The 25,389-nt window shown below is 44.7% G+C and overlaps 1 protein-coding gene across 1 annotated transcript in view; it reads right to left on the bottom strand.

Annotated features, from left to right (window-relative positions):
• Positions 1 to 25,389, bottom strand: part of LOC146855703 (uncharacterized) — a 1,104,791-nt gene that overhangs the window by 351,736 nt on the left and 727,666 nt on the right. Inside the window, exons 72-75 of the mRNA XM_085653597.1 lie at positions 13,995 to 14,057; positions 9,616 to 9,666; positions 4,620 to 4,655; positions 3,195 to 3,248 (exon numbers count right to left, since the gene is read on the bottom strand). Of these exons, the coding sequence (XP_085509723.1) occupies positions 3,195 to 3,248; positions 4,620 to 4,655; positions 9,616 to 9,666; positions 13,995 to 14,057 (204 nt within the window). The remainder of the gene's footprint in view (positions 1 to 3,194; positions 3,249 to 4,619; positions 4,656 to 9,615; positions 9,667 to 13,994; positions 14,058 to 25,389) is intronic.

Below are 25,389 nucleotides of genomic sequence, written 5' to 3'. Positions count from 1 at the left end.
AAGTTTCCACCCGACATCGTAATGAGGCCCTTAGTTGCCTATAAATTGATCTGCTTTACATACCGTTACACTTCAAACTGATTGGTCAATGATTTTCCATAACCAGTTGGAACCACCACCATATTCTAGTATAGATTGTGGATGCTCTTAATAAAGCATTTGGATAATCCCATCAGTTTCAACTTGCAAAAACACAGTGACCGATGGAGTAAAATGAAGTTTTTCAGCTCTACAAAACAACAAAATAGGGGTTGTGAGTTCTCAGCAATGGCCATCCCCACTATTCTAGACACCACCAGCCACTTGTGAATCAAAAACATGATTTGCAAATACCCCTCTGTATTTTGAGGATTAAACATTTGTTGATTGCCCAGACTTATGTGCCGACTGAGATACAAAGCTTTCATGGGCACTTGCATGGGGGTTAAACCCTTGCTCCCTTATTGAAAATAGGAATAAAATTGAGCATGCCGGGCCACGCTTGGGGGAGGGGGGCACAGGACAAACAGGAGTGACTGTGCCCCACCTGTGGTGGTTGGGGTCATTTGCCACTGGTGCCCTGGGGTTGATCCTACCATGACTCTGTAAACTGGGCAAACAACAACCAGTGTCACACTTGACTCTCGGGGTAACAGTGAACAGCCCAAGGTTTCTCAGGTAGGCAGTGTGAGGAGGACAAGAGCTCAGAAAACAACAATCAGCCAACAGACAACAGAACTTCAATGTATAGCCCATTTGTTGTCTTTTAGTAAAACCAAGTCATTTAATTACACAACAGAACAAAATAATTCATAATCCAATCATGCTTAAAAATACATGGTTGAATGCTTGGTTGCCTTCTTCTGATGGGGATACACCCACCCACTCTAATGTTCTCTCCACAAGCAGGTGATACCTATGCCCCATAGTCCCCAGTACCTAGTGCAGCGGAAAGAATTAGGCATGGGTTCGGATTATCACAGTTTTCCTCATTGGAGTTAGAAGCGCAACTCAGTCACTCGATCTTATTCGTTGATTACTTCAGGTAAAATGCATCAAGTCTGTGTGCTTCTTTTCCTTTGAGTATGTCTTAGCCTGTGTGCTCTGGTTGTGGGGAATCCTCAAAAGGTCTGTGCGCGAGGCCTTGCATGTTGGGCGCTGAGATGGGTGCAGCCTACGCTTGCGGTAGTCACTCGCTGATGTTCATATCGCTGGGTATATGAAGAATGACTATGGGTGTCACAGCCCAGCCACCCCAGCATATATGGCCTCTTCAGCTGGTCAGGTTCACAGAAGCAATGTGCAGGTGCAGTATCCTGGGCCAATCAGGTGACAGTGGAGATTTGGAGGTCCGGCCTCCCAGGCTGATGAGGATCACAGCAATGAGGTGCAGCTAAGGCTCCTTATAGCAGTGAGGTACAGTTGCTGCCTTGATCAGGCTTACGGCATTGAGGTGCAGTTGAAGCCTCCTAGGCCTATCAGTTTCATAGCAGTGAGGTGCAGTTGCAGCTGCACAGAATCCCAGCCTCAGTGGAGGGTGGATATAGCCATGTATGGTTGGTACAGTCTTCTCAGGTCGGAACTGCTCAGAGACACCAGGAGACCTTCTCTGGATAGCAGTCGCTTGTGGTTTCTATGATAGTTTCTGCTTTTTCTGAGTGCTCCATATACAGGGGACACACTGGGTTTCTCCTTGTTGACAGTCTCTTCTCCTGCAAGACCAGGCCCATTTATTCCTTCTCATAGCAGGCATGCATCAAGGCACTAGGCAGATCCTCTGCTCCTCCAGTAGAAAGTGAGGATGTCCCCATACCTCTGGGAGACTGGCAGTCAGGCAGATGCCAGACCTGCTTATAGAGCAATTTTGTTGAGTACTCTGTGGAGAAATCTCTTCCTCTGTCAAGAAGAATTTGGGACTGGAACAAAGTGGGGTGGTTTGAGTCACACTTTTATACACATTTGTTGGAGACAGGGGATGTGGATCCACTGCCTCAAACTTCAGAACCAATTTGAGGTGTATTTTTCAAGTGTTCTTCTCAGGCTGTTCTATAACACAGCCTTTGTGCAAATTGATGCTTCTTACATCAGGTAGCACTTAGGCTATCTCCAAGCTTGAGCACCCATCACCTCAGCACATTACAGTATGAGATCTTTGCACTCAGCTGTAATCAGCCTTTCTAAAACAGTAACCAGGAACAGGCAAAAGGACACACCTGACCTAGAAACTTCCTTGCCTTGAACAACAGAAGCTACAATCCTGCCCTCCGCCCCTAACCTCCACCAAATGGCTGTATAGAGGAAAAATGAATCCACAGCCCTTCGCTACCAAAGTCTTCACTGAATATCCAAAAGATAGCCCTGCCTCAATCCTGCACATTTCAGTGTCTGGATCTCCACGCTCCATCCAGGGCTGGACTGGCTGTAGCAGGAACCAGGTGTTTCCCCAGTGGGCCGGAGGGGTGGGGCTTGGTTTTGAGGCCATGGGGGGCGTTTTTTCCACTGGGGGCCGGTTTTGCAGCAGAGCTGCAATATCGGCCCCCTGTAACAAAAGCGGGGTACCCCCTCCCCCTGTCACAGGGCCATACGAGAAGCAATCTGCCAGGGCTGGCTGCTGTTCCCAGTACCGCCCTGGCTACAGCTACAGGACGTAGGCAATACATTTTCACTCTCTTGGGAAACTATCCTCATCCTTTATCTTGTGCCATGCTAAACCAGGAGCAGCCAAAATGCATCCCTCTTGCTTCAGTATTCAGACACACACTCGACATACACATGTGATGTCAGCTCAAGTGTCTGAGGCACACCTGACATCAAAACTTTATACAGAGGGTCAGTAGGCCACACTCTCACTGACATAGATAAAAAGGTCTGGAGACACTATATATCATTAAAGATGGTATGCTGGCACCAGCGCTTTATGTGCTAAACCCTGGACGGGGGCGGTAGTCCTCTGACCACTAGCAGAGCATGCTGGGTGCACACAATAGGTCCTGGAACTTGTATTGTCAGGGATAGGCCAAGGCCTCTGTGCACACACTAGTTTGACATGATGGCAGGGCCAAAATAAAAGTCACAATACTAGTTTCACTTGCAGTCAGGCCACTTGGGAGGGGTTCTCTTAATTTTTTAGAGACCCAATATGATTCACATTTGCAATGTGTATTGGTAAGTTTCCACCAGAGATTCTAAGCCCTTTGGAACTAAATAAATCTTACCCGGGTGCTTTCGATAGAGTCCTCTTCCTGATTTTCGGTTCCCACTTCCCGATGCTGAATATGTAAAATAAATAAATCATATTGTGTTAATAATAATTGGGGAACAACCTTTACAACGCAACTTTTACAACGCACTACCATTACAACGAAACTGTTACAACGCGAGTGCATTGACAACGCAGGACATTACAACGCAAGTCTTTACATCGACTTGCACTAGATGGCGTGCTAACATTAAAAATAGTGTAGTTTACTATCCGAACACCTTCCCTACTGTTACGTGGACTGGAGTTGGAATAGTAAATTACACTTTTTTAATGTTAGCACGCCATCTAGTGCAAGTCGATGTAAAGACTTGCGTTGTAATGTCCTGCGTTGTCAATGCACTCGCGTTGTAAAACTTTCGTTGTAACAGCATGCGTTGTAACAGCATGCGTTGTAACAGCATGCGTTGTAACGTCATATATCCATAATAATTCCATCTCAGCATAAAGACCAAATGAAAAACCCCCACTTTTCTACAGACTCAATATCATTTTACATGGGATGACGTTGAACACTTTCTGGAATTTTTGTGTGGTGGAAAAAACAAGGGGGCAGATCTAGAAGGATGTGCCGCAGCATGCCACCGCAAACCCTTTGGTTGCGCCACGCTGCGCACTTACAAAGCACAGGGATGGGACATATTTACAAGAATATGTCACATCTCTGTGCTTCCCCCTGCGCTGGCACACATACTGCAGCCATGCGCTGGCGCAGGCACCCTTTCCCCATGGTGCAAGGATGCCTGCGTCGTGGGAAGATTGTTTTTGTGCAGGAAGGGGCACACTCCTGCACAAAAACAATCACTACAGGCATTTTCCTCTTTCAATGCGTGCTGTAGAATGCAGCACGCATTGAAAGAGGAGAAAACAAGGAGACATGAAAATATTTCTCCTCGTTGCGCCTCGCTATGCCACCTCTGGCATAGCATTCAGCCGCATCTCCAGATTTATGATTTCTCGTAAATCTGGAGATGTGACTTGCTCCATGGGTGTTGCGTGGGAACACCCACAGCAACACCCATGGAACGCCCCTTCAATGCAAAGTGCTGCGTGTGAAGGGGCCGTATTACAAGGAGGGGAAAAGTCACACAGGGTGGCTTTTCCTGTCCTTGTAAATATGGAGGAGCCTCCTGCGCCACCAGTACGTCACGAAAAGTGACGTACTGGTAGCGCAGGGGGCTTGTAAATCTGCCCCAGGCTGTTTTGTTGTAGTCAACCGAGTAAAAGCAATGCCCAGACCTTTCTTTGCTGTATTGTTTTATTACTGCAATAACAATGTCTTCCATTTTGCCCACTGTAAAATCGTTTCACGCTCCCGCGTTTCACAGTAAAATGGTTCCTAACCGAGATAACCGAGATAAAGGATACAGAGGCAGCTTACCTTGATTCTCGGTCCGCCTCGGGTTCCCGGAAGTGACTAGACAATAAAACAAAAAAAGAGACACCTGAGAATCACGCTGGAAGATACTTATTCCATTTTTACCAACAGAAGGGCATATCTTATCTTCTGCGAGCAGGGCAGAGGCTCTTCCAAGCGGAAATCCCGTCAGGCCTCATTACACAATTGGAACGGGCTCTTGATATGTCTATTTGCCATAAACAAACATTGGTTGTTGAAAAGGCAAAGTTACAAGAAAGACTGCTATGGTATGAACATTGATGGCAGCTGGGCCTTTTCTATGCCACATAGCCTGCGGTGCCCCCTGCTGAGGAGTGTGCTTTATGAGTCGCGTTGAACCGGAAGGTTCTTTTGGGGTAGAAGCACCACCACCATATAGCCCGGTAAGGCGCAGCCTGTCCTAGTGACTTGTTGATGAAAAGTCAATGAGCATTTTGACAGCCAAATAGATTAGGTTGTGGTAGTTTGGGTAGGTCATGGCAAGGGCTCTAGTGAGCCCCACTGGCTGGCTTGTTTGTAGATGTGGGGTATTCTTTTAACCTGAATAGATTCGACGTCCTTTAGAATGAGTTTATTTGTGGGGAAAGGGTTAGATCTGAGTCCATGATTACAATCATATTGTTTATTTTGCATCACGCCTGAAGCTATTTTGTGGTGATGTGCCACACAAATGGAGTCACTGTTCCTATGCACCACTCAATACCAGAATGTCTCTTGTGGCACAGCTGGGTGAGGGGAAATATGGTGGATAAAAGACAGAGAGAAGAAAGGAGGGATACAGGATGAAGTGTGGGACATGAGAAAGTGGATTAGATATGGATGGCACATGGAAGCAGTGTGTGTAGGAAGCTGGCTCTGTATATACTATACCAAAGTAAGGTATAGTGTGCACAGAGTCCAGTGGATCCCCAGAGGCTTTGCAGAGGTTAATGTAGCTAATACCTTACTCTCTTTTGTGGTAGTGTGGTCGAGCAGTTAGGCTTATTAGGGGGCTGTGTTAAGCATTTGTTGTACGCACTCAGGTAAGAAATGGTTACACACAATCAAAGACTGAATCCAAGATCAATTGATTATATAAAAATATTATATAACCTTGATCCGAAAGTAGCACTTTAATTCATCAAAATTCCCAAGTTAATTACTCTTTATGTAGCTCAATTCACAAAAAGTCCATAGGCAGTTTTACATGTATCCAAATAATGCATTTTATTTCACAATGTTCTCTTCATAACTCCAGATCACACCATAATAATCAATGTCAGCCAACGCGTTTCGTCCATTAGGGACATCATCAAGGCTTAAAACATTATTATTCACAGTTAGCTTCTAACCAGATACCCCTCTTGGCAGCATCCGTCTGTCCTTTCAATTGTATGTGTGATCTTTCAGTTCCTCTGTTCAATTCAAAATGAAGTCCATCTGGTCGGTGCGATCCTTCCCACCAAGTGGGTAGGTTCGCACCGACCAGATGGACTTCATTTTGAATTGAACCTTTCGGACCGAGGTTATATTGTGTTTAAAATTGGTCCAGTAGCGGTGGGACCACTGAGAGTGGAATGCGTCCTAAACGATTGGAAATAGTTACCAGGATTACACACCTGTGCGCCCGATTCTTGCCCGCACTGCTGGACGTTGTGTTTGAATATAAAAATATTACTTTGTTACGTTTATTTTAGAACCAAGAGAAACTCAGTTGCAGGTAAGTACCAGTTTTCAAATAGCAATACTTTTCAGGTACAGTGTGAATGTGTTTGCAAAGGCAATCAGAATACTTTACAGTGATACTGAAAATACTTTGTGGTGTCAATCAATAATAGCATAGCAGGCACTTAGCAATTGTAAAAGAAAGACACTTAGGCCCTGATTATGTGTCTGGCGGTTCATGCACTGCCAGACTTGAGGGGGCACTGCAGTGGTGATCTTCCGACCACCTGATTATGACTCGAGTGGTCGGACTGCCCCAGCCCACCGCAGCCTCCAGGGAACCGCCGTACCCTGGCGGTGTTGTAGGGGTGTAGAGGCATCAATGTGATTGACAGGACCACCAAGGTCCTTCCAAGCATATTCAGAGTGTTCTCCCTGCCGGGGTTTTTAATGGCGGTTCCTACTCCATGTAAACCTCGGCGGAGAAGAAACAGAGGGGACCAATAGGCTGCAGGCTCGAACCAGGAGTCTGGACCAAGGTGACCAACAGCTGGGCAGATAAGTAGAGGTGTCAGTGAATGTCTGGGCACCATCGGCTGAGCTCCCCCAAGGCGAGGGGGTGGAGGATGCAGGAGTGACTTTGGTCATCTGATTTTCTTTACCGGAGCTGGTCGCAATCAGGGGGACCCTTCGTGATGAGGCTGCAGCCGTCTGTCTGGAGTCCAGAAGAGGTCAGCCATTGATGGAGTCGAGGTCAATATCGCTGGGGAGACTTCACTGGACAGGTGTCGGGTGCAGAGTGAGCAGGAGCCAGGGTTCCAGCTCGATCTGGAATCCTTGTAGTTGGACTTTTCTGGACAGGGCCGCTGTCCTTTGGATATCTGGTCTTTGTTGAGGAGCAGACAGCCTTCCTCGAGTTTCTGGAAGTCACTGACCACAGGACAGGTGTCTTCTTCTTTGCAGGGTCTTTAAAACTGGAGACAGGCTGGCAGGACTGAGGCCAAGTCAGTCATTGTCTTCAGGCTTTGCTGCAGGGCGTCTTCTTCATCCTTCTTCTTCGTAGGTTGCCGGAATCTGAGGATCAAGGTTTCAGGGTTTCCCATAAATACTGACTTTAGGGGTGTTACTGGTGCTGGCAGGTAGTAGCCAATGGGCTACGTACCTTTAGGGTGACTACACCCTTAGTATGTCCCCTCCCTTTGAAGAGGGAGGATCCCCTAACCTGATTGGCTAAAATCCTTCCACCTAACATGGGGGATTTTCTAAGGAGGGGGTCACTTCAGCTCGGTACACCTTTGAAGTGGTCTTGGCTGAGAGGGGACACACCTCTCCTGACTACTAATTTTCCCGCCGACCTTGCTGCCAAAAGTGGGGCTTGGTCAGGGGGGAGGACATCTCCATTAGTTGGAGAGGCCCTGGATAGCATATAAAAGGGCAGGAAGCCTCTGAGGCTCACCGCCCTGAATGCTGGTCCTGCTTGAGGCTAGGTGTGAAGCACCTCCACCCCAAGCAGACTTTGTTCCTGACCCACAAGGGCTCCCACCTCAGGGGGTCAGAAACATGTCGAAGTGTGGCAGGCTGGTGCAGACTAGTCAGCTGTACACTAGAGAGGTGGTCATTTTTCAGGGAGCATCTCTAAGATGCACTCTGAGTGCATTTTAAAATAAATCCAACACTGACATCAGTGTGGGTTTATTGTGCTGAGAAGTTTGACACCAAACTTTTTAGCATTCAGTAAGCCCTCATGGGAGCTGTGGAGTTTGTACTGACAAACTCCCAGCCCATGAACTCGATATGGCTTCAATGCACTTACAATGGCTAACAATGGACTTAGACACTGTAGGGACAGTTTCCACTCAATTTGTTTATTGCTGACAAACTTTTCTATTTGAAAGGCATAATTGAAACTTGGCCATGGATGTGCAGTGCGTCGGGGTGGGTGAGAGCCTCCTGTACCAAGCAGACTGGAACTTTGATGCATTCCAAGGCAGTGCAGCTGTGGGCTTCTTGGTTTGATGTTGAGAACCTGGAGAGTTTACCTGCTCCCAAAGGACAACATCTCCTGACTGGACCATCAGAACAAGTCGGTGAGGAAAAGCTTCCAGAATGTTCTTTCTCATATAATTGTGTGCTATTTAGCATAGCTTAGCAGATTCTGTCCTGACTTTGCTGTGGGAAGACCCTTCCTGAACTCTGCTAATTTCACCTACACCAGGTGTTGAGATTTATGCTTGAACATCTGTGCTTCTTTCCTATGAACCTTAAATTGGCTTATTTGATGCTGACACCTTCCTCTTAGAATTTCCCCTTATCACTTTCGATGCCATATTTAGCTTAGGGACGTTCCTTTATGGAACCTATTTGTTTCCATTTTGTGCTCTGTATATGGTTATATTTTGTACCTTCTTTTTCATAATATAGACAACATGACCAAATATATATACATGCCTACCTTATAAATTGATTTACTAATTGAGTGATTGGTAACTTTGACTAAAATTGCTAATAAAACTTCCAAGGTTTGGACCCAATCCTCTCTGTTGTTTCTGTGGTGGCAAATTGGTTTAAGTGCAATTGAAATTAATTGCTGATACTAGCTCCTTTCAGAAGCTTTTGATAACCAAAGGTCCATACAAACAGTGGTGATTTCTGTACAACAACTATACAGAAGCATTTATATACAGAGAAGTTCGCCAGATCACACTCAATGGTGCATGATAACAGATTCTAAATTGAACGATAGCAACACAGTAATTGAAGGCATTATCAATGTGTGGCATATACTCAAGGGAACGTTGCCCATAGAAAGTTAATATAGTCTGAACTTTGTAAGCACTTATAGCTTGAAGCAGTCCAGATTTCCTATGGATGTGAGATCAAACTTCTTGGGTGACCCTCAAGAAGGAATGGACCTGGCAGAGTTCCTTGACTATGAGATTTTGGCTGACCATAAGGTTCTTTGACCTGAGGTCTGAGGTAAAGTGATCCCTAGAAACCACGGGGAAGACTGCGCTGTAAAGCCCCTTTCTGTCCATTCAGTTGGAACCTTGGTTACACACGGGGAAGTGTGGATCACAAAGGATAGATGCATCCATGGAGCCACCTACTGCACTTAATAAAGCCTACTCATCAGACAATGAGGAAGGGAGGGAAGAAGAAATAAATAAACGAAGACAGAGATAGAAAGAGAGTAGGGAGAGGATAGAGGCAGAGAGAGCAAGAGAGAGAGAGGGTGTGGAGTGAACACAGAGAGGAAGAGACAGGAGGGAGAGATGCTAAGTGGAAAAGATCAGGTAAGAGACAGAGATTGCAAAAATATCCAGTTTATACTCACTGCAGACTGTTCTTGGTATCTCCTAGCTCCAGAAACACCTGGCAAGCCAGTCTGTAGAAATTAAGATTCATTTGTTTAGTTTTTTAAATTATGAGACACACGTTTAGCTTGCTTCAGTTTGGACATACCAAATGCAGAGCGTGAGTAATTACATGTCAGGGTGTATTGGGTTTTTGCATGATTGTTAAGGTTTACTGATCAGAAGGCTAATTTTCAGGTACAGGTCTGTGCCTAAAAATAAGTCAAGCCCAGGCCCAGCACTGGATGTCTTATCAATCAATCAAACAGTATTTCTAGAGCGTGGCGTATCATCCATGCGGGTATACAGGTACATTCTCATGAGCTACTTTCCCTTCATGTGTCATTCTCTGACCAGTTCTCCTGTCAGCTTCCCAATGCAAGCTCCAACTAGGGTGGTCCATGACATTGCTCAAATCCATGACTTTGCTCCACTGGAATAGTGTTATTAACTCGGTCTATTGTGACCCATTATTTAGGTTTATTCAAGTAGTCCATGGCCTTGCTTTAACGAGGGTGATATCAGTTCTTAGTAAGATGGCTCATGAATTAGCTCTGAAAAGGCTGGCACATGACTAAGATCTGAAGAGGGAACTCTATTACATGGCCAAGCCATATTTAGAGTGGTACTTCTAGGATTTAACAGGCTGAGCTATTGCTTAGCTCCAAGCAGGATAGCCAATATCTCAGATTTGACACGGTTCATCTTAGTATTGCTTAAACTTGATTAGGTTGTGTTTAATTCACATTAAGAATATCTCTGGATGTCTTTGGGAAGCTCGGTCTTGGGTTTGCCAAGACGTAGGTACAAAAACAAGGAAAGTACTGGTTTGGATATATCCTCTGTAGTTGATGATTTTGTCCAACTTTTGGTTCTCTGTTGCTTTGCTTAGTCTACGGTGGCCTATGGGTTTCATGAGATTCAGGTGATTTGTGGCTTAGCTCTGGCTGGTGATTCTATGACTTGGTTATGACTAGGGTAATCTAAGACTTAATGTCCTCAAGGGTAGTTTGTGAATCTGAAATTGGTTGAGCATAAGTTATCTCAAACCAGGTAATGATGGAGTTCACGTTCAATAAGATGGTTAGCGGCTTATTTCTGACTAGGGCATTGCATTGACCCACCCAGTGTCAGAGCTCCCACTTGAATGAATGAGGTAACTTGTTGAGCGCAATGAATACCCGAAGGCGTCTTAGCGCTATAACTGACAAGATCAGATAGCCCTAAACTTCTATTGTTAGAATAACCACGTTTTAAGGACTTCCTAAATGCTAGTAGGGAAGTAACAGTTTTCATGTTCAAGAGTAGTCGATTCTAGTTCAAGGCCGAACATATAATGAAGCCACTGCCTCCCCTAGAGGAGTGTTTGATGGGAGGAACAACCAGATTAATGGTGGGGCTGGAACAGAGAGTCCTACCATGTGATTACCATCTAAAGCTGTCCTTCAGATAAGCGAGACCTTGTCCATGAAGTGCCTTGAAGGCAATGCCTAGGGCTTTAAATACTATACGCTGCTCCACAGGCAGCGAGTGTAGCTTGCTAATGGCTAGTGATGCAGATTGGAACCTAGGTACATTCAAGAGCATGCAAGCTGCAGCATTTTGTATAATTTGAAGTCTATTCAAGGAACCTTTTGGTAGATTTTGATAGCGACCATTGCAGTATTCTAGATAAGACTAATGTGATGACAACTGTCTTTAAAAGATTAAATGGCACAAATATGTCTATTTTCTTGATGTTTCGAAGGTCATAGAAGGAGGAAGACATGACCTTGTTAACTTGCTCTATGAAATCAGGTTTTTCATCCATCATGACGTCACAGTTTCTAACCTTCTTCACAGGTGTAGGAAGACTGCCCATACCACCAGACCACCATAAAGGGGACCTGAAGGAGGTATTATTCCCAAATAAGATGACCTCTGTCTTGGGCGAATTCAATTTGAGACAATTACTGTCCATTCATTTGCTAACTGTGCACATGCAGTTCCAAAATGAATCGCCCATATTAAAACTGTTCTTAGAAAAAGAAACCACAATCTGCGTATCGTTGGCATAGGACACTAACGATGGACATTCTCATGAGCTACTTGGTCAGGGTGGCCAGAGATGTAGCAAAAAGATTGAACAGGGCCAGGCTCAACGAAGAGCCCCGAGGAACCCCATAAGGCAGGGAGTAAGGCTCATATGTAAAATCTTTAAGTGACACAGATTGAACCCAATCCGCAAGAAACGAGCGCAGCAATGCAAACGCTACACCTTCAATCCCTAGAAGAGTTTGAAGACGGTCAATCAGAATGTCCTGATTGGCCATATCAAATGCTGCAGACAAGTCTAGTTAGATAAGAGCTGCATTGCAGCCCTTAGCTAATGAAGACCTGATTTCCTCCACGAACACTCTTAGCGCTGATTGGGTGCCCTGACCTCATCTGCAGCCAAACTGAGTATCATCCAAAAGATCGTTATTCTCTATCAAGGTGGCCAGTTGCATATTCATGGCCTTCTCCACCAGTTTGGCCAGAAAAGGAAGCCTGTGTTTAAGTAAAGTCTACCAGACAGTGAAAGTCATATTGAAGGCTTACCAAGAACATACAGGGGCCTGACGCCTGTTAGTTGACTTTACTATCACTCTTGTTTGCCTGCTTCTTACTCATGTCCCAGCTTCTCAATCTTGTGTTTATCCCTCACATGGAGCATTGCCTCTCTACAATGTCTTTGACTGGTTGGTTTCTATGCTTCCACTACTTTCTTCTAGGGAACTATTTTTTCCTTTTTCTTTATGCACTCCATTAGAGTGCATGTGCTTTCCAGCTATCTTCAATGTGCGCTGCCCCCCTTCACATTACTTTCTATCGCCCATATGCTTCTCTCCCCCTCACACTTCTGTTGCGCTTCTCACGGCCCCATGGTCCACATTGCTCATTTTCACTCATATTGCTTCACCCCATCGGCCTTGTTGCTTTTACCATGTTGTTTCTTCCCCACTTCTACAACCTGGTCACCCTTTTCTTAATTTTTTAAGGAACCGTCTCACTGGATTTTAAAACAGCACTTCGCGATCCTTTGTTTTATTTAATGATCCATCTCAGATCGTTAATCAAAAATAAATAAAATCTCTCCTTATTCTACAGGCACATGCATGCGTGTTGAATGCATGTATGCGCCTACAAAATGAAGTGGCAGCTGCATCATTGTGCTTTTGTTTTTAATAGTCCTGTTGCACAGCAGCCGCAGTGCTACACATCATGGCTAAAATGATTTGCGAAGGCAATAGGTCTAATTAGGGCGTCTTATTGACTTTGCCAATAATTGTTTGTCTGAATGAGTGAGCCATTTGACTTTTTCTGTTTCTCTGGTGATCTTGGGTGAATGGTTGATCCAAGCCTGGTTGATTGTGCTGGGTTGTGTTCCTCGGGGCTTCCCGCTCCCTGACATGGCTCGTGCTGGGTTATGGGTGTGAGGCTGCGGGTGGGTGTTCCAATGAGACACGTGAGGCTCACAGAGGTGGGTGAGCTGTCCTTGAATGGTTGAACTCGGACTCTGGTCAATCGTAATGTATAGAAGCATCTGTCTGGGATTGCAGCTGTTTGACTGAATAGCAGGACTTCAAATAGTCCCAATGAAGATGTATCATTAGAGGCGCTTAGTAGCGAGAAAATGGATGGCGCTCAGCTGCTTTCAAGGGATGGATCCCGTGTGAGTCGTAAACACTGAGAGGAGACTCAGATTGTCTATGACAGATGGACCCCTCCAAGACTGGATGCCCATGGGTGTATAGCCATAGACCTTCGCCCTCACGTTCTACTGCTGCCCCTTCTCTAATATACAAGTCTAAATGTCAGTTGCATATAGAGCTTAATTTGTGTTAAATAAAAGTAAGAACAGGGGCTCAAACGTTTCTTACAAGCCTACCATCAGTGCCATCAAATGCCAGTTTTGCCAGATGCCAAGGCTGCCTAGTTTTCATTCCACCTCATGCCTCTTCCTTGCACTATCACTCACTTTATCTCACTCTTGCCGGTGTTTTCATTCCAACTTTCTCCCATTGTTACTGTTTCTATATCTTTCTCTTCAGCCTTTTTTCTCCCATTTCTGCCTTCCTATTGCTGTAGGTCACAGACTGATGATGAAAATTAAGTCTGTGTCTATAAAAATGGGCACTGGTTTCCACCACCTGCACAAATGATAAACCGGTGGTATCATGGTCCCCTTCTTATGTCATGTTCTTGTTATTCTACAGTGAAAAAATGACTACTTTTCTGTAACATGGAAATTAAAAACGTTTTCATAGACTTTATAGAATTGTAATGCTCTTTATACATAAAAAACACAATAGTGAGAGAGAAATAGAGAGAGCTTTACCATTTCCCACTGCCTCTGCGCCGTTCTTTTTGCTCGAATCCGAACCTGTTCCTCCAGAGCATCCTGCGTGAAGGTAAACAATTTCCATTATCATGTCAAGCTTCCTTAATTATTTATTTTGCTGCTTTTTAGGGGTATCAACTTACCTTCTTTAAGAAACAGTTATTCATTCAACTAAAATTCAATGATCATTTGTTGGAAGGGGGTTTATTAGTAGGTATAGGTCAGTACCTACCACTAGTAAGAATGCCCCAATCACAATTTAAGGTCCAGTCAAGGTCTCAATAAATTATTCACTTGCTCAACCCTTGTTAGCTGGCTGGGAGCAGGCAGCAGTAACTTAGGAGACGACTGTGTAAAGCATTTAAAAACACCACTACATTAAATAAGTAAGACATTCCACAAAAAAACTCCAACACCAATTTATAAAACTAGGAAATATTTTTATGATTATAATTACACCAAAATGACAAAAATCCAATGTATGGAACCAGAGAAATTAATTTTTAAAGATTAGGTGCCTTATTTACTACAAAATAGTGCAGCACTGCAAGACATTTTGCTGCGCATTGCTGCCTCATTTTAAAAGAACAGGGATGCATCGTATTAACAACATTCATGTGCTTTCCCCTGCACTGGTGCATAATTGGCTGCCATGCTCCAGCGCAGGCACCATTGCGTCATGTTGCAAAGGTACCTGCAACGTGGGGATGATTGTTTTTGCAATAATTGATGGCATTTGTGGAATGCAGCATTCATAAAAGGAGGAAAAACCGAGAAGAAATAAAAGTATTTCTCCTCGTTGCACCACTCCTACATCTCCCATGGGGAGGCATAGGATTCTGACGCATTCCCAGCTTTACAAAATGTTGTAAATCTGGGAATGTGTGAGGTTCCATGGATGTTGCATGGGAACACTGACAGCAAGACCCATGGAATGCCCCTTTCACACAGAGTAATGTGTAAAAGGGACCCATATTTACAAGGCCATGAAAAGTCACGCAAGGGTGACTTTACATGGCCTTGGAAATATGGGCAAGGCCATTGCGTTGCCAGTGCATCAAAAAAGTAACGGACCGGCAGTGCAATGGGCTTGTAAACAAGGCCCTAAGTGTTTTCTAGTGCTTTAAAGTAAAAAGCGCCAATTTGGGTCATCTGGTCATGTTAGACCGAGACAAAGTCAAAGTTTCAGGCCAACCGCGATGGAGAGCAGGTCGGATACAATGAGCGGTAGGGCCCGGTCAAGTTTTTACCTTCTGACTTAGTCACTTTTTTGGAGCTTTTTCTCTTGACGTCGTGTGGGTCTCCGTGGCAGGCCGGGTTTGGGTTCGATGACGGCGGCTTTGTTCAGCAGGATTCCTCGGTCGATTTCTGGAAATCTTGTCAACGATGAAAAGCGCCAGAGCTTCATCACGGCAAACCTGAATTTCAGGCCGGGTGGCGTTTCAACATTGCTGGCTTATCTCGACAACGGGTCCAAATGATCTCAAACTTCTGGAGAAGCCTCCAGAAGGTCATTTGGGGGTTCAAAAGTGTCCACAACAATAATCCAAGGTTCCAGAATCGCTGAGTTGCTCCTTGGGACTACAATTCCCACAATGCACCTTGCCAAATCCTTGAAAGTCCAGTTGAAGGTGGTCAGCTGGGTTCTTCTTGGTGGTGATGATGCATTTGGAGCTCTTTTTACCTGTTGCTTTCGGGGAGTCTACTCCTTCAACTTTCAGAATAAGGCAAGTCCTTTTTGAGATGAAGACCAAGGTGTGCAGCAGGTGATTTCCGCAGTCCTCTTTTGTGCATTCCAAGGGTCGAGCAGGGCAGTCCTTCTTCTTGTAGTTTCAAGACAGTGATCTCAGTTGCCTGGCAGCTCTCACATACATATCCATGCTTCTGGGGTGACGAGCACGGGGCACCCCTGACCAATGGGGTACAGGGTGCCCCCCTCAGGTATGACAACTTCCTTAAAAGTGTGCACTATTTTTGTCCCAGATAGCACTCTTTGTCAAAATCCCAAATCAACCAAATCTCTCCTGGAGCCTAAGGTCTGGCTAACCCAACCTACAGGTGTGGGTAACTTTCCCTAACAATCCCCTCCCAGTCACCTCTGCTAATCCAATTACAGGGGCTCCCATCTGGCTGAGGGTGCATGACGTGGGGGTGAGCCTGGGTCCTTTCCTAAGTATCTTCCCCTCTTTGAAGACAAGCAGTGCACTCTTAAGTGCATTAAAGCTACTTGGCCTCTAAACCTACATGCCCTACCCTATACTAGGGACTTACAGGTACGGTTTCCCCAGCTACTGGGGCTAAAATAATTAAAAATAAATCCCTCTGTTGCTCGCACCAGAGGGATTTCCTAACTTAGGTGCTATGATGGCCTGGAGTCATCCTTAGCACGTGAGCACTAGTGCAGAGGACAGCCAGGAGCCATCCTCCATACCGAACAGGTTAATTACATATTTCATGTAAATATTTCCAATTAAGGGCCTGATTTAGACAGGATACCCTGTCACAATGGTGACAGATAGCCCGACTCATTATATCCTATCACGTTTCAGGGGTTCCTGGTTTGTGGACAACATTGTAGTGGACAGGTGCCTTTATAGTCACAGGGATGTCAGAACAAAAGAATGCAAACCCCCTCCTTTGACATTTACATTGCATGCAGGAGAGGGCTTCAATTACTTACCAAGTCCTTACCTTGACACATGACAATGCATGAAAATGTTTTGGAATATATAAAAATTATTGTATTGGGTCTGGCTTTAGCAAAGACCTTTTGATTGTACAAAAAGTATATATGTAATACACTTACATATGCCGATTTTCAGCCAGCCCTCTTCAGCCATAGGTCTGTTATTGTGTCATTCACATTTTTGTTCCTCTCAATACAGTATGCCGCTTGGAGCAATGGGCCATCCCACTTCAGCCAATGACTAAATGACTGTGAGTAGCAACATTCTGCTCTTTCACAAGGAGCACATCCACACACAAAGTGGTTCCATTCAGTGCCAAGGGCTACTATGGCAATGTGTGTTTTATGAGACCAAAAATATTTGAGTTTTTAGCCAATATTTTTTACAATGGTGAGGGCCAGATGCTCTTCCAGTAATAATTTTTTTACAAAAACCATGAAAAAACCAAGCAATGGCGAAGCTCAAAGGCTGACAGCCAATACCAGGCCTACTGGTTTTGCCAATGCTTGTTCTTGTAGGCCATCTAATAATGTTTAATAATCAGGTAAAGGCTTACTGGCTGTCACAAAAGTAGAATGTGCACGAGTAGTGCTTAGAATGCCCTGTCTTTTGTACAGCTGCAGAATGGATTATATTGGCTTGCATTCCACCTAAGGTACAGTTTTGTTTTTTCCTCTTCCACCCTTCATCCGATTTTACATCAACAGATACTATCCAGAATATGGGACCAGAATATGGAAGGAGGCACTTATACCCGGGTAAGGTCTCTGATCACGGTGCAGGTTTCATTCACGTAGACTTTTTACCTTGTATTTTTTACATCTGGCATTTTTGTGCACTTAGGTCTCACAATAAACTGTGTGTCACCTGCCTTCACTCCAGTGCTTTAAATGGGCAGGTGCTGTCCAGTACTGAGTACCTGCAGTTGTTTAATTTGAAAGGGGCAGTGGGGGCTCCTCCGCTAATGCGCAGGAGCGTTGCCCCACTGCTGTGTGAGCAGTAGTTAAAGAAAACTAAAATAATAATAACTAGCGTTATTATCGTTTTAGTTTTCCCTTCCTGGTGTGGGGCGGAGCTGGACTGCCAGAGCAGGGCACGGAAGGAGTGGTTTGCCCACTCCAAGGTGCGCAATGACGCTTTGAATGGCCCTCTCGGGCTAGCCAAATTGTCATGCACACTTTGCATGTTCTACACCCGGGCTGCATTACAGCCTGGGTGCAGAACATGTCCCAGGCTCCCATTCCCTGCCTCAGTGCTGATCCACGGCGCTCAGACCAATTGCAGCGCTGCATTGCAGCATTGTGATTGGCTAGGGGAGTCAGGAGCCTGGGTGCTTCCTGTTCCAGCTTCCAGGAGGCGGTAGCAAGCGGAGCGAAAGGCGGCGGCCTACTGGGTGGCCATCTTGAAGGTAAGTGGCTTTTTATTTTTTTCATTTTCAACCCCTCCTCATCCCGTTCTCCTGTCACCCCTGGTAAATAGCGGCCGCCACTGGAAAGGGGGAGTACCTGCCCTTCTCAGCACTGCCGCAATGCATCTAATAGGAGAGTAACAGCACTTCTCATGAGCAAACAGGTGTACGTCTTATTTCCATTTAAAGCACCTCTTTACTCTTGATGCAGACGCTTCCTGACTCCACCCACGAGCTGCTCGAACTCAGACAGGCGCCATCCCCTTAATGCAATGTAGCCACGGGTTCCTGGAGGACTCCTTGATGACGTGGAACTCGGTCTGTATAGTCAGGAAATCTGATGGAGGGCCTGCCTCAGGTCACACATTTAGCATTTCAATCCATGCCCCCGCCGAGAAGTAGCACTGACCCTGGTAGTGAGTCAAGTATAGCGGTGATGAGCCCGCCCTGTCGGCCGGTGTTGCTGCACGGTTACAGGTGAAACGCTTTCACTGGCAGCTGCGATTGGATTAGATGACATGATAATTGCTTTTCACCCCGGTTCTTTCTGAAACAGACGCATGCTCATATCCGGTACGTGCATACGCACACACATATCCTCTCCCACCTCTCCCTGTTTCCCACTGCCCAGGTTGAGAAAGGGATAAAAAAAATGGAGCCGGCACCATAATAAAAATGCCCCCAATTAGCGAATCAGATAGCTGAATAGGTGACCCACATGTGCAAATGGGGGCAATCTTGAACTCGTAAAGAAACACTGTACCGGTGTTATGCAAGGTGTGTGAGACCGGTGCATGTGTGCTTGCTGCAGGCAATGTTTGTGGCAATGTCAGGGAAATCTTCAGTAAGCACCAACTCTCCAGATCATAAAACCGTCCCAAAAACGGCCCAAAAATGGTCCACACAATCAGGGCACAAGTCCTAAAAAAAAAGAAGGGAGGGGACTAACCAATTTAGGCAAGTATGCAAGTGACATCATGACGTGTGACATCACCTTGCATGACATCACGGCACGAGGCATCGCACGTGGAATCACAAGAAGTGGCGTCACAACCCATTACCTCACAAGAGGTGACATCACAAGAAGTGACATCAGATCTTAAGACCTCACACATAGGTTTAGCAGTCTATCACAATTACATTTGCGCGCATAACAATATTTAACAAATGAGATTTTGTGACGCAACCCCAACGCAAAAGCTGGGTTTCTACCTATGCTTTTTTTTAAACCTGCCACAAAGAAATTGGCAACAAGATTAAACGTGGCAGCAAATCTGTTTCTGCTTAATTTGCGTTTTAAAATAGCTTATGGGGTTAAGGCACCTGCTACAGAGCTCTTTGTGTGTCAACTAAATCTCAGGGAATAATAATAATGATAGGATAAATGTGGAGGTTAACGTATTTGCTGAAGAGAGCTGTGTTTTGTCTAGTCCCAGTTTTGAACCAAAGTAGCATAGAGGGTTAATATGTCTCCTCCAAAGCACATTATGTAACACACTGTTGACAGATTTGTATTTCATGTAAATGGGTAAGTGAGTTATTGCTTTTAACACAGAGATTATGTTGCTATTTGCAGTTCATAAATTGTAATCCTTCTATATATATCACAGTGAGCTAAGAAGGAAATGTGGCTCCTACACCTTGTAACCCTCACTGTCATATGTAGCATATTCTACACATTGATTTACACACACATAATTTATTGTCAACTTATAATTAGTACGTGTGATGTAAAGTGCTCTGGGACTCTGCATTGAGATGAGAAGCGCTATAGCACTATAAAACAAGCATTGGCAAAGCCAATAGGTCTCGCCTTTGGGACCTTACAAGTGTTTAACCATGCAACAGTTAATGTTTCATGATTGCATTGTAATTTCTTACAATGCAACGTGGAAAAGACAGAGGTAATGCTCTTTGGAGAGGCCCCCCTCTTATGGACTCCAGACTGGTGGCCATCTGATTTGGGCTCTTATCCTGCCCCTAAGTTCACAGTTAAAAATCTAGGCATTCACCTAGACCGGGCCCTCAGCCTGAGGGAGCATGTTGCCCAAACAGCTGGCTCCTGTTTTCATGTAATAGGCCTACTCCGTCGAGTTTTTCCTCTACTTCCTGATTCTACCCGTAAACCTCTAGTCTAGGCTTTGGTTTTAAGCTGCCTGGACTATTGTAATGGCCTGCTGATCTCGGCCAATGATACCTTACTCAGCAGACTACAGGTAGTTCAGAACACAGCAGCACAGCTGGTCCTGAATGTTCCACCCAGGACCCCCTCCCACCCCCTCCTTGTAAAGCTTAATTGGCTTCCTATCCGCCAACGGATTAAATTTAAAACTTGCTGCACTATCCACAAGGCACTGCAGAATTTGGACCCTTCCTATCTCTCGGAGAAATTTATACCCTATGCACCCCCAAGATCTCTCCGTTCTAGCGGTAAACACCTTCTGGAGGTACCTTGTGTAAGAAAGGCTAGATTAGGAGGAAAAGCTCTCTCCTACCTTGGCCCTCGCCTCTGGAATGAGCTCCCTCTCTCTCTTAGACAGTGTTCAGAACATCTGAAATTCAGAAAACTGCTTAAAACCTTCTTATTCTGTGTTTGCTAAACCTGCTAGGAACCACTGCTTCTCCTCACAGTCTGCTTAAGCGCAGAGATACCCCTATGGGGGTCGATTCTCGCGCTATACAAACAAATAAATAAATACTAAATAAGGATATTGTGCTGCATAACTAAATACTTATTAGGTCCCGAAAGTGAGACCTATTGGCTATGCCAATGTTTGTTCTCCGAGTACTGCAGCCGTTTCTTCATTTTCAGTAGCCCTCTGAACACTTGAGTAAGTTTTTGTAAGGATACTCAAAGCACAACTATTAATATAAGTATGCAGTGCTGAACCATCCTGTTTTCCGGGATCTGCAGATTACGCGACAAAGGATGTATTTTGTACAACTGTGAAAGCTGCAAATTCCAGCTACTCCAACTAGTTACTAGTACCGAAACAAGTACTGGCAAAGCTAGTATGTGTCGTATTTTGGCTTTGCCAAATCTTTTTGCTGATGCAGTCAGCAGCTGCAAAAAGAAGAAAATTATTTTTGCTGATGCTCAACAGCGTGCCGCAAAAAATAAAAAAGCAACAAAAAAAAACAGTCAGATCATATATTTAGGTGCATGGGTCATCACGGCTGTGGGCATATGTGCCTTGACGCTACATAGCCCAAGCGTGATGACCTGCACCTGTGTATTTGTCAGCATACAACCACGTGCATACATCATGACATTGCATCCACTGCAGCATTTTTTTTTTGTAAATGCTTGACGATGGTGAATGCCAATCTTGGAGTGGTAATTTAAAAAAATACATTTACAAAAAGAGGTTCCTGTTGCGAATTGCAGCTGGCAGGCCTAGCTAAAAAGTTATAAAATAAATACATTAAAAAAACAAGACTGGGAGTATGGGCATCCGAGGAGCAGAAGGGCATATTAAGGGCAAGTAAACTCAGCTGATGGCGGCAATGAGCAGGGAGGGGCACTGCGCAGGGGAATAGAGATAAAAAAAAATTAAAAAAACAGCTGCACAGAGATGGTTGGGTAAAGCAACAGATGATGAGCTGGTGGATAGGACAGCATCACGGAGAATGTGGGGTGCAATTTGTGAAGGTGAACTTCGCACACAGAGAGAGAGGGAGCGATAGTAAGAATACAAATGCACTTTCATGGATTGCTAAAAGCAAAAGAAAAAATAGTTCCCTGAATGCAAGCAGTAGAAGCATGCAAAAGAAAAAAATAGCTTCTTTACCATCCTTTTGAATGCATGACTTATGTCCTTCAACTGCTTACTTTCAGGGGACTATGATCCATGTATGGCACAAGCAGAGGATTGAATAGAGCCATTGGATAAGAAGAAAGCAAACCAAATAAACAAGAAAACCAACCAATGGTAATTAGTGAGCTTACCCAAAGTATAGGTAATTGTCCACAATGTGTTTTTTGCAACAAACAGCTAACAGCTGTCTGTAGGCGAGACCTTACAAATATTGAAACCTCTTCCCCTCTGCCACTGGCTAGAGAGCAGCAAGCACTGCATCTTTGGGAGACTCCACTGGAAATGATCAGTATCCATTGAGGAGCTAAAACGGTAGCAACCCAGAAATAATAAAAAGTACACAGAAAATGTGAAAGAAGCATTTGTAGTATCAACTCAAAATTATGAGGGCAGTTTAAGATCTTTTTGCCCATTTATATTGTCATTGTGTCTTTAATCATAGTGCACGCTTACAAGCCTCAAGTTGATGACCATCACAAGATTCTGTATCTGCCTTTTTCTTACACTTTATTTAAAATCCACACGGATGACAAGGTCACAAGTATAATGACCAAGTCCAGAATAAGAGTGAGGCTACACCATGTTCATTTATTGACCTAACAGGAGAACCAACAAGAGCTAAAGAGAGAGGAGAGAAAGCAGAATGGAAAGGGATGAGAGGAAGAGAGAGAGACACACATCTAGAACAGGAGCGAGACAATGTGAAAGGGAGACCGAGAGAGAGGGAGCACGACAGCGAGCAAGCGGGAAACAGTAGAAAATGAGATTAACAGCTAGAGAGGGAGAAAGAAACGAAGAGAGAGGGGCGTAGACTGTGTACCTTGTGAGAGAGAGGGGCAAGTAGACACCACCGGCAGCGGAGCTGACGCTACCCCCTGGGTCGGTAAGTACTTACACAGATCAGTGTGAGAGGCACAACCTTGCAAGCGCTATGTTACACAGTCTAACTAAATACTAAACAAAGCGCTATGTTACACAGTCTAACTAAATTCAAAATAAATTGTTTAAGCAAAACGAATCTGACATTAAAATCAACCGTCAAAAAGAGAAAGGAATGCTAAGAAAAGGTCCGATCCGAAATGCAGTTTAAGCTGGACCCCCCATTGAACACTGACATTTCACAGTCGCACTGACTAGGTGTCGTGTTAGCATCCAAACAAAAGGACGAGTTGAGACATCAAGTGCACGGGGGTGGGGCTGGGGGGCAGGGGTCATTTGTGCTATACAAATGCAAATAACATTCAGAAGTTTTGAATCGTGCAGCATGTCCTCTGGCGGGTTCTTTAGGGCACTGAAAATGATTTAAAAGCTAAGGCAAAGTTTGAGGAATCATCGAAGTCGGTTCATTGAGCCCTGACCCCAAACCTGCAAATAACGCAGAGGGCTTCGAGTGTGTACTTTCTATGCTGGTTTGATGGGGTTTCGTTTGTGGAGAATCATGATAAAGTAGATGCCCGGTTTTGCAGTGTACGCCTGGACTGAGTAGATGGCATTACAACAGTCATCACGTGCTGTGTGACCTGGGCTCGAGTGAGCCCCACATAGTGATCGTTTTGTAGGAGGAAGATAACTTTACCAAGGGCTAACTCACTTGACCCCTGAATGAATTTGGGGCAAGAAACAAAAAAAGAACTATGCATTTACAAGTAACTGACCTATTCAACAAGTCTGTTAATCCACAATACCATGGGAAAATTAAAAACACAAAAATGCATTTTGTCTCAACATTTCAATAAAAAAAAATATTCTTCTATATCCACTATACGGCACACCTTCTGTCACGCTAGTTTCAACAACAGTGACTCAAGTAAGAAATTACAACCGAGTGTGAGCCGACCAATGTTTTGGAGCGTTGAAGCGCGAGGACGCTCTCTGTGGTGGGGAGGGGCGGAGCGAGGCACGCTGAAGGGTGCCGCGGGGAAAGCCAGATGGCGGCTGCGCGCGTGCAGGCGCTCGTGAACGCAAGCTTGAGGCCAGGAAAAGCCTCTGGTTGCACTTTAAAAATCCATTAACTAAATATCTCGTAGGGTAGTGCATACGCTGGCTCAGGTGAGACCTAAAAAAAATTATTATGTTATTTGTGTATATACTGGGACAGACCAACACATTTGACCTTCTTACAGTGCATGCATATGTATAATATAGAGGGCCTGAACAAAGTCAAAAAGCATGCGTCTCTCAGGTACTTGTGAAGTGAGAAGCTGAGTGCCTTTGCTTCACCTCCATTCCACTGAGGTGTGAGGCTCCCACTAGGATAGCTCCCAGCCAAGATGCCACAACAGGCTTTATATCGGGCCCAGCTGTAATCTGATAAACTCCCTTCCTGCCAGCACTCTACTGCTTGAAACAAAAGCAGACAACGTGCAGGCACTGCTGAATGTGTTCCGATGTGTGAAAATTACACCGGAACATGTTTAGCATACTTCTGTGGGACCAACCTCTTGGCAGGGTAGACGGTGTCCATCCTGTGAAAAGAGTAGGTAGACGCCGTCTACACGTGTGAACCCTCGACTTGTGCCCTGCACACAATGACCTGCCAGACCAGACCTTCCGGCACTGCCAGAATACACTCACTATAGGCCAGTCTGACCCCGCGTATAGGATTAATTATATACTGATCTGCGCGAGCACAAAGGTAGTATTCAGGTAAACATGAGAGGATGTTGCTTATATTACGTAGAATCAAGCCACATATAATTGAATAATTTAACAAATGCTCTACACCCTCATACAAACTCCCATTTCAGAAAAACTTATAAGCAGAAAATATTTTGTGGGATGCGCTATACGAAGGACTCAGCATTAGGAGTTTGCCATTTGTTTTTGGGCTTTTTGGCGATTGTAATCTCTCATAACACATGCCTGCAACCGACTATCCTGTTTCAGTGTTGGGTCAATCACCAATTAAGTAACTGGTAAGGATTTCTAGACACAAGGACATCACTCTGTCACCCACATCTCCAAACTAATATCAAGATGGGTTTTTGAATTCACTTCTGGCGGATGTATGACGTTACAACGCACACTTTTACAACGCATGCACTTACAACGCATTTTTTACAACGCATAATCCATTACAACGCACTACACTTACAACGCATGACACTACAACGCATTTTAAAAAACTACCATTACAACGCATACCATTACAACGCATAATATTACATTGCATTTAAGGTAAGTATTAGAAAGTATAGGGGTAAAAATTACTTTTCTAACTCCAGGGGGTGCAACAGTAGGGTAAGTGTTGGATAGTGTAGGGGTAAAAATTACTATTCTAACTCCAGGGGGTGCAACAGTAGGGTAAGTGTTGGATAGTATAGGGGTAAAAATTGCTATTCTAACTCCAGGGGGTGCAACAGTAGGGTAAGTGTTGGATAGTATAGGGGTAAAAATTACTATTCTAACTCCAGGGGGTGCAACAGTAAGGTAAGTGTTGGATAGTATAGGGGTAAAAATTGCTATTCTAACTCCAGGGG

The sequence above is a fragment of the Triturus cristatus genome, chromosome 4_1 (assembly GCF_964204655.1).
Source record: "Triturus cristatus chromosome 4_1, aTriCri1.1, whole genome shotgun sequence".
NCBI classification, from domain to species: domain Eukaryota; kingdom Metazoa; phylum Chordata; class Amphibia; order Caudata; family Salamandridae; genus Triturus; species Triturus cristatus.
Note: the sequence above shows the minus strand (reverse complement) of the source record. Positions and strands in the feature narration are given on the sequence as shown.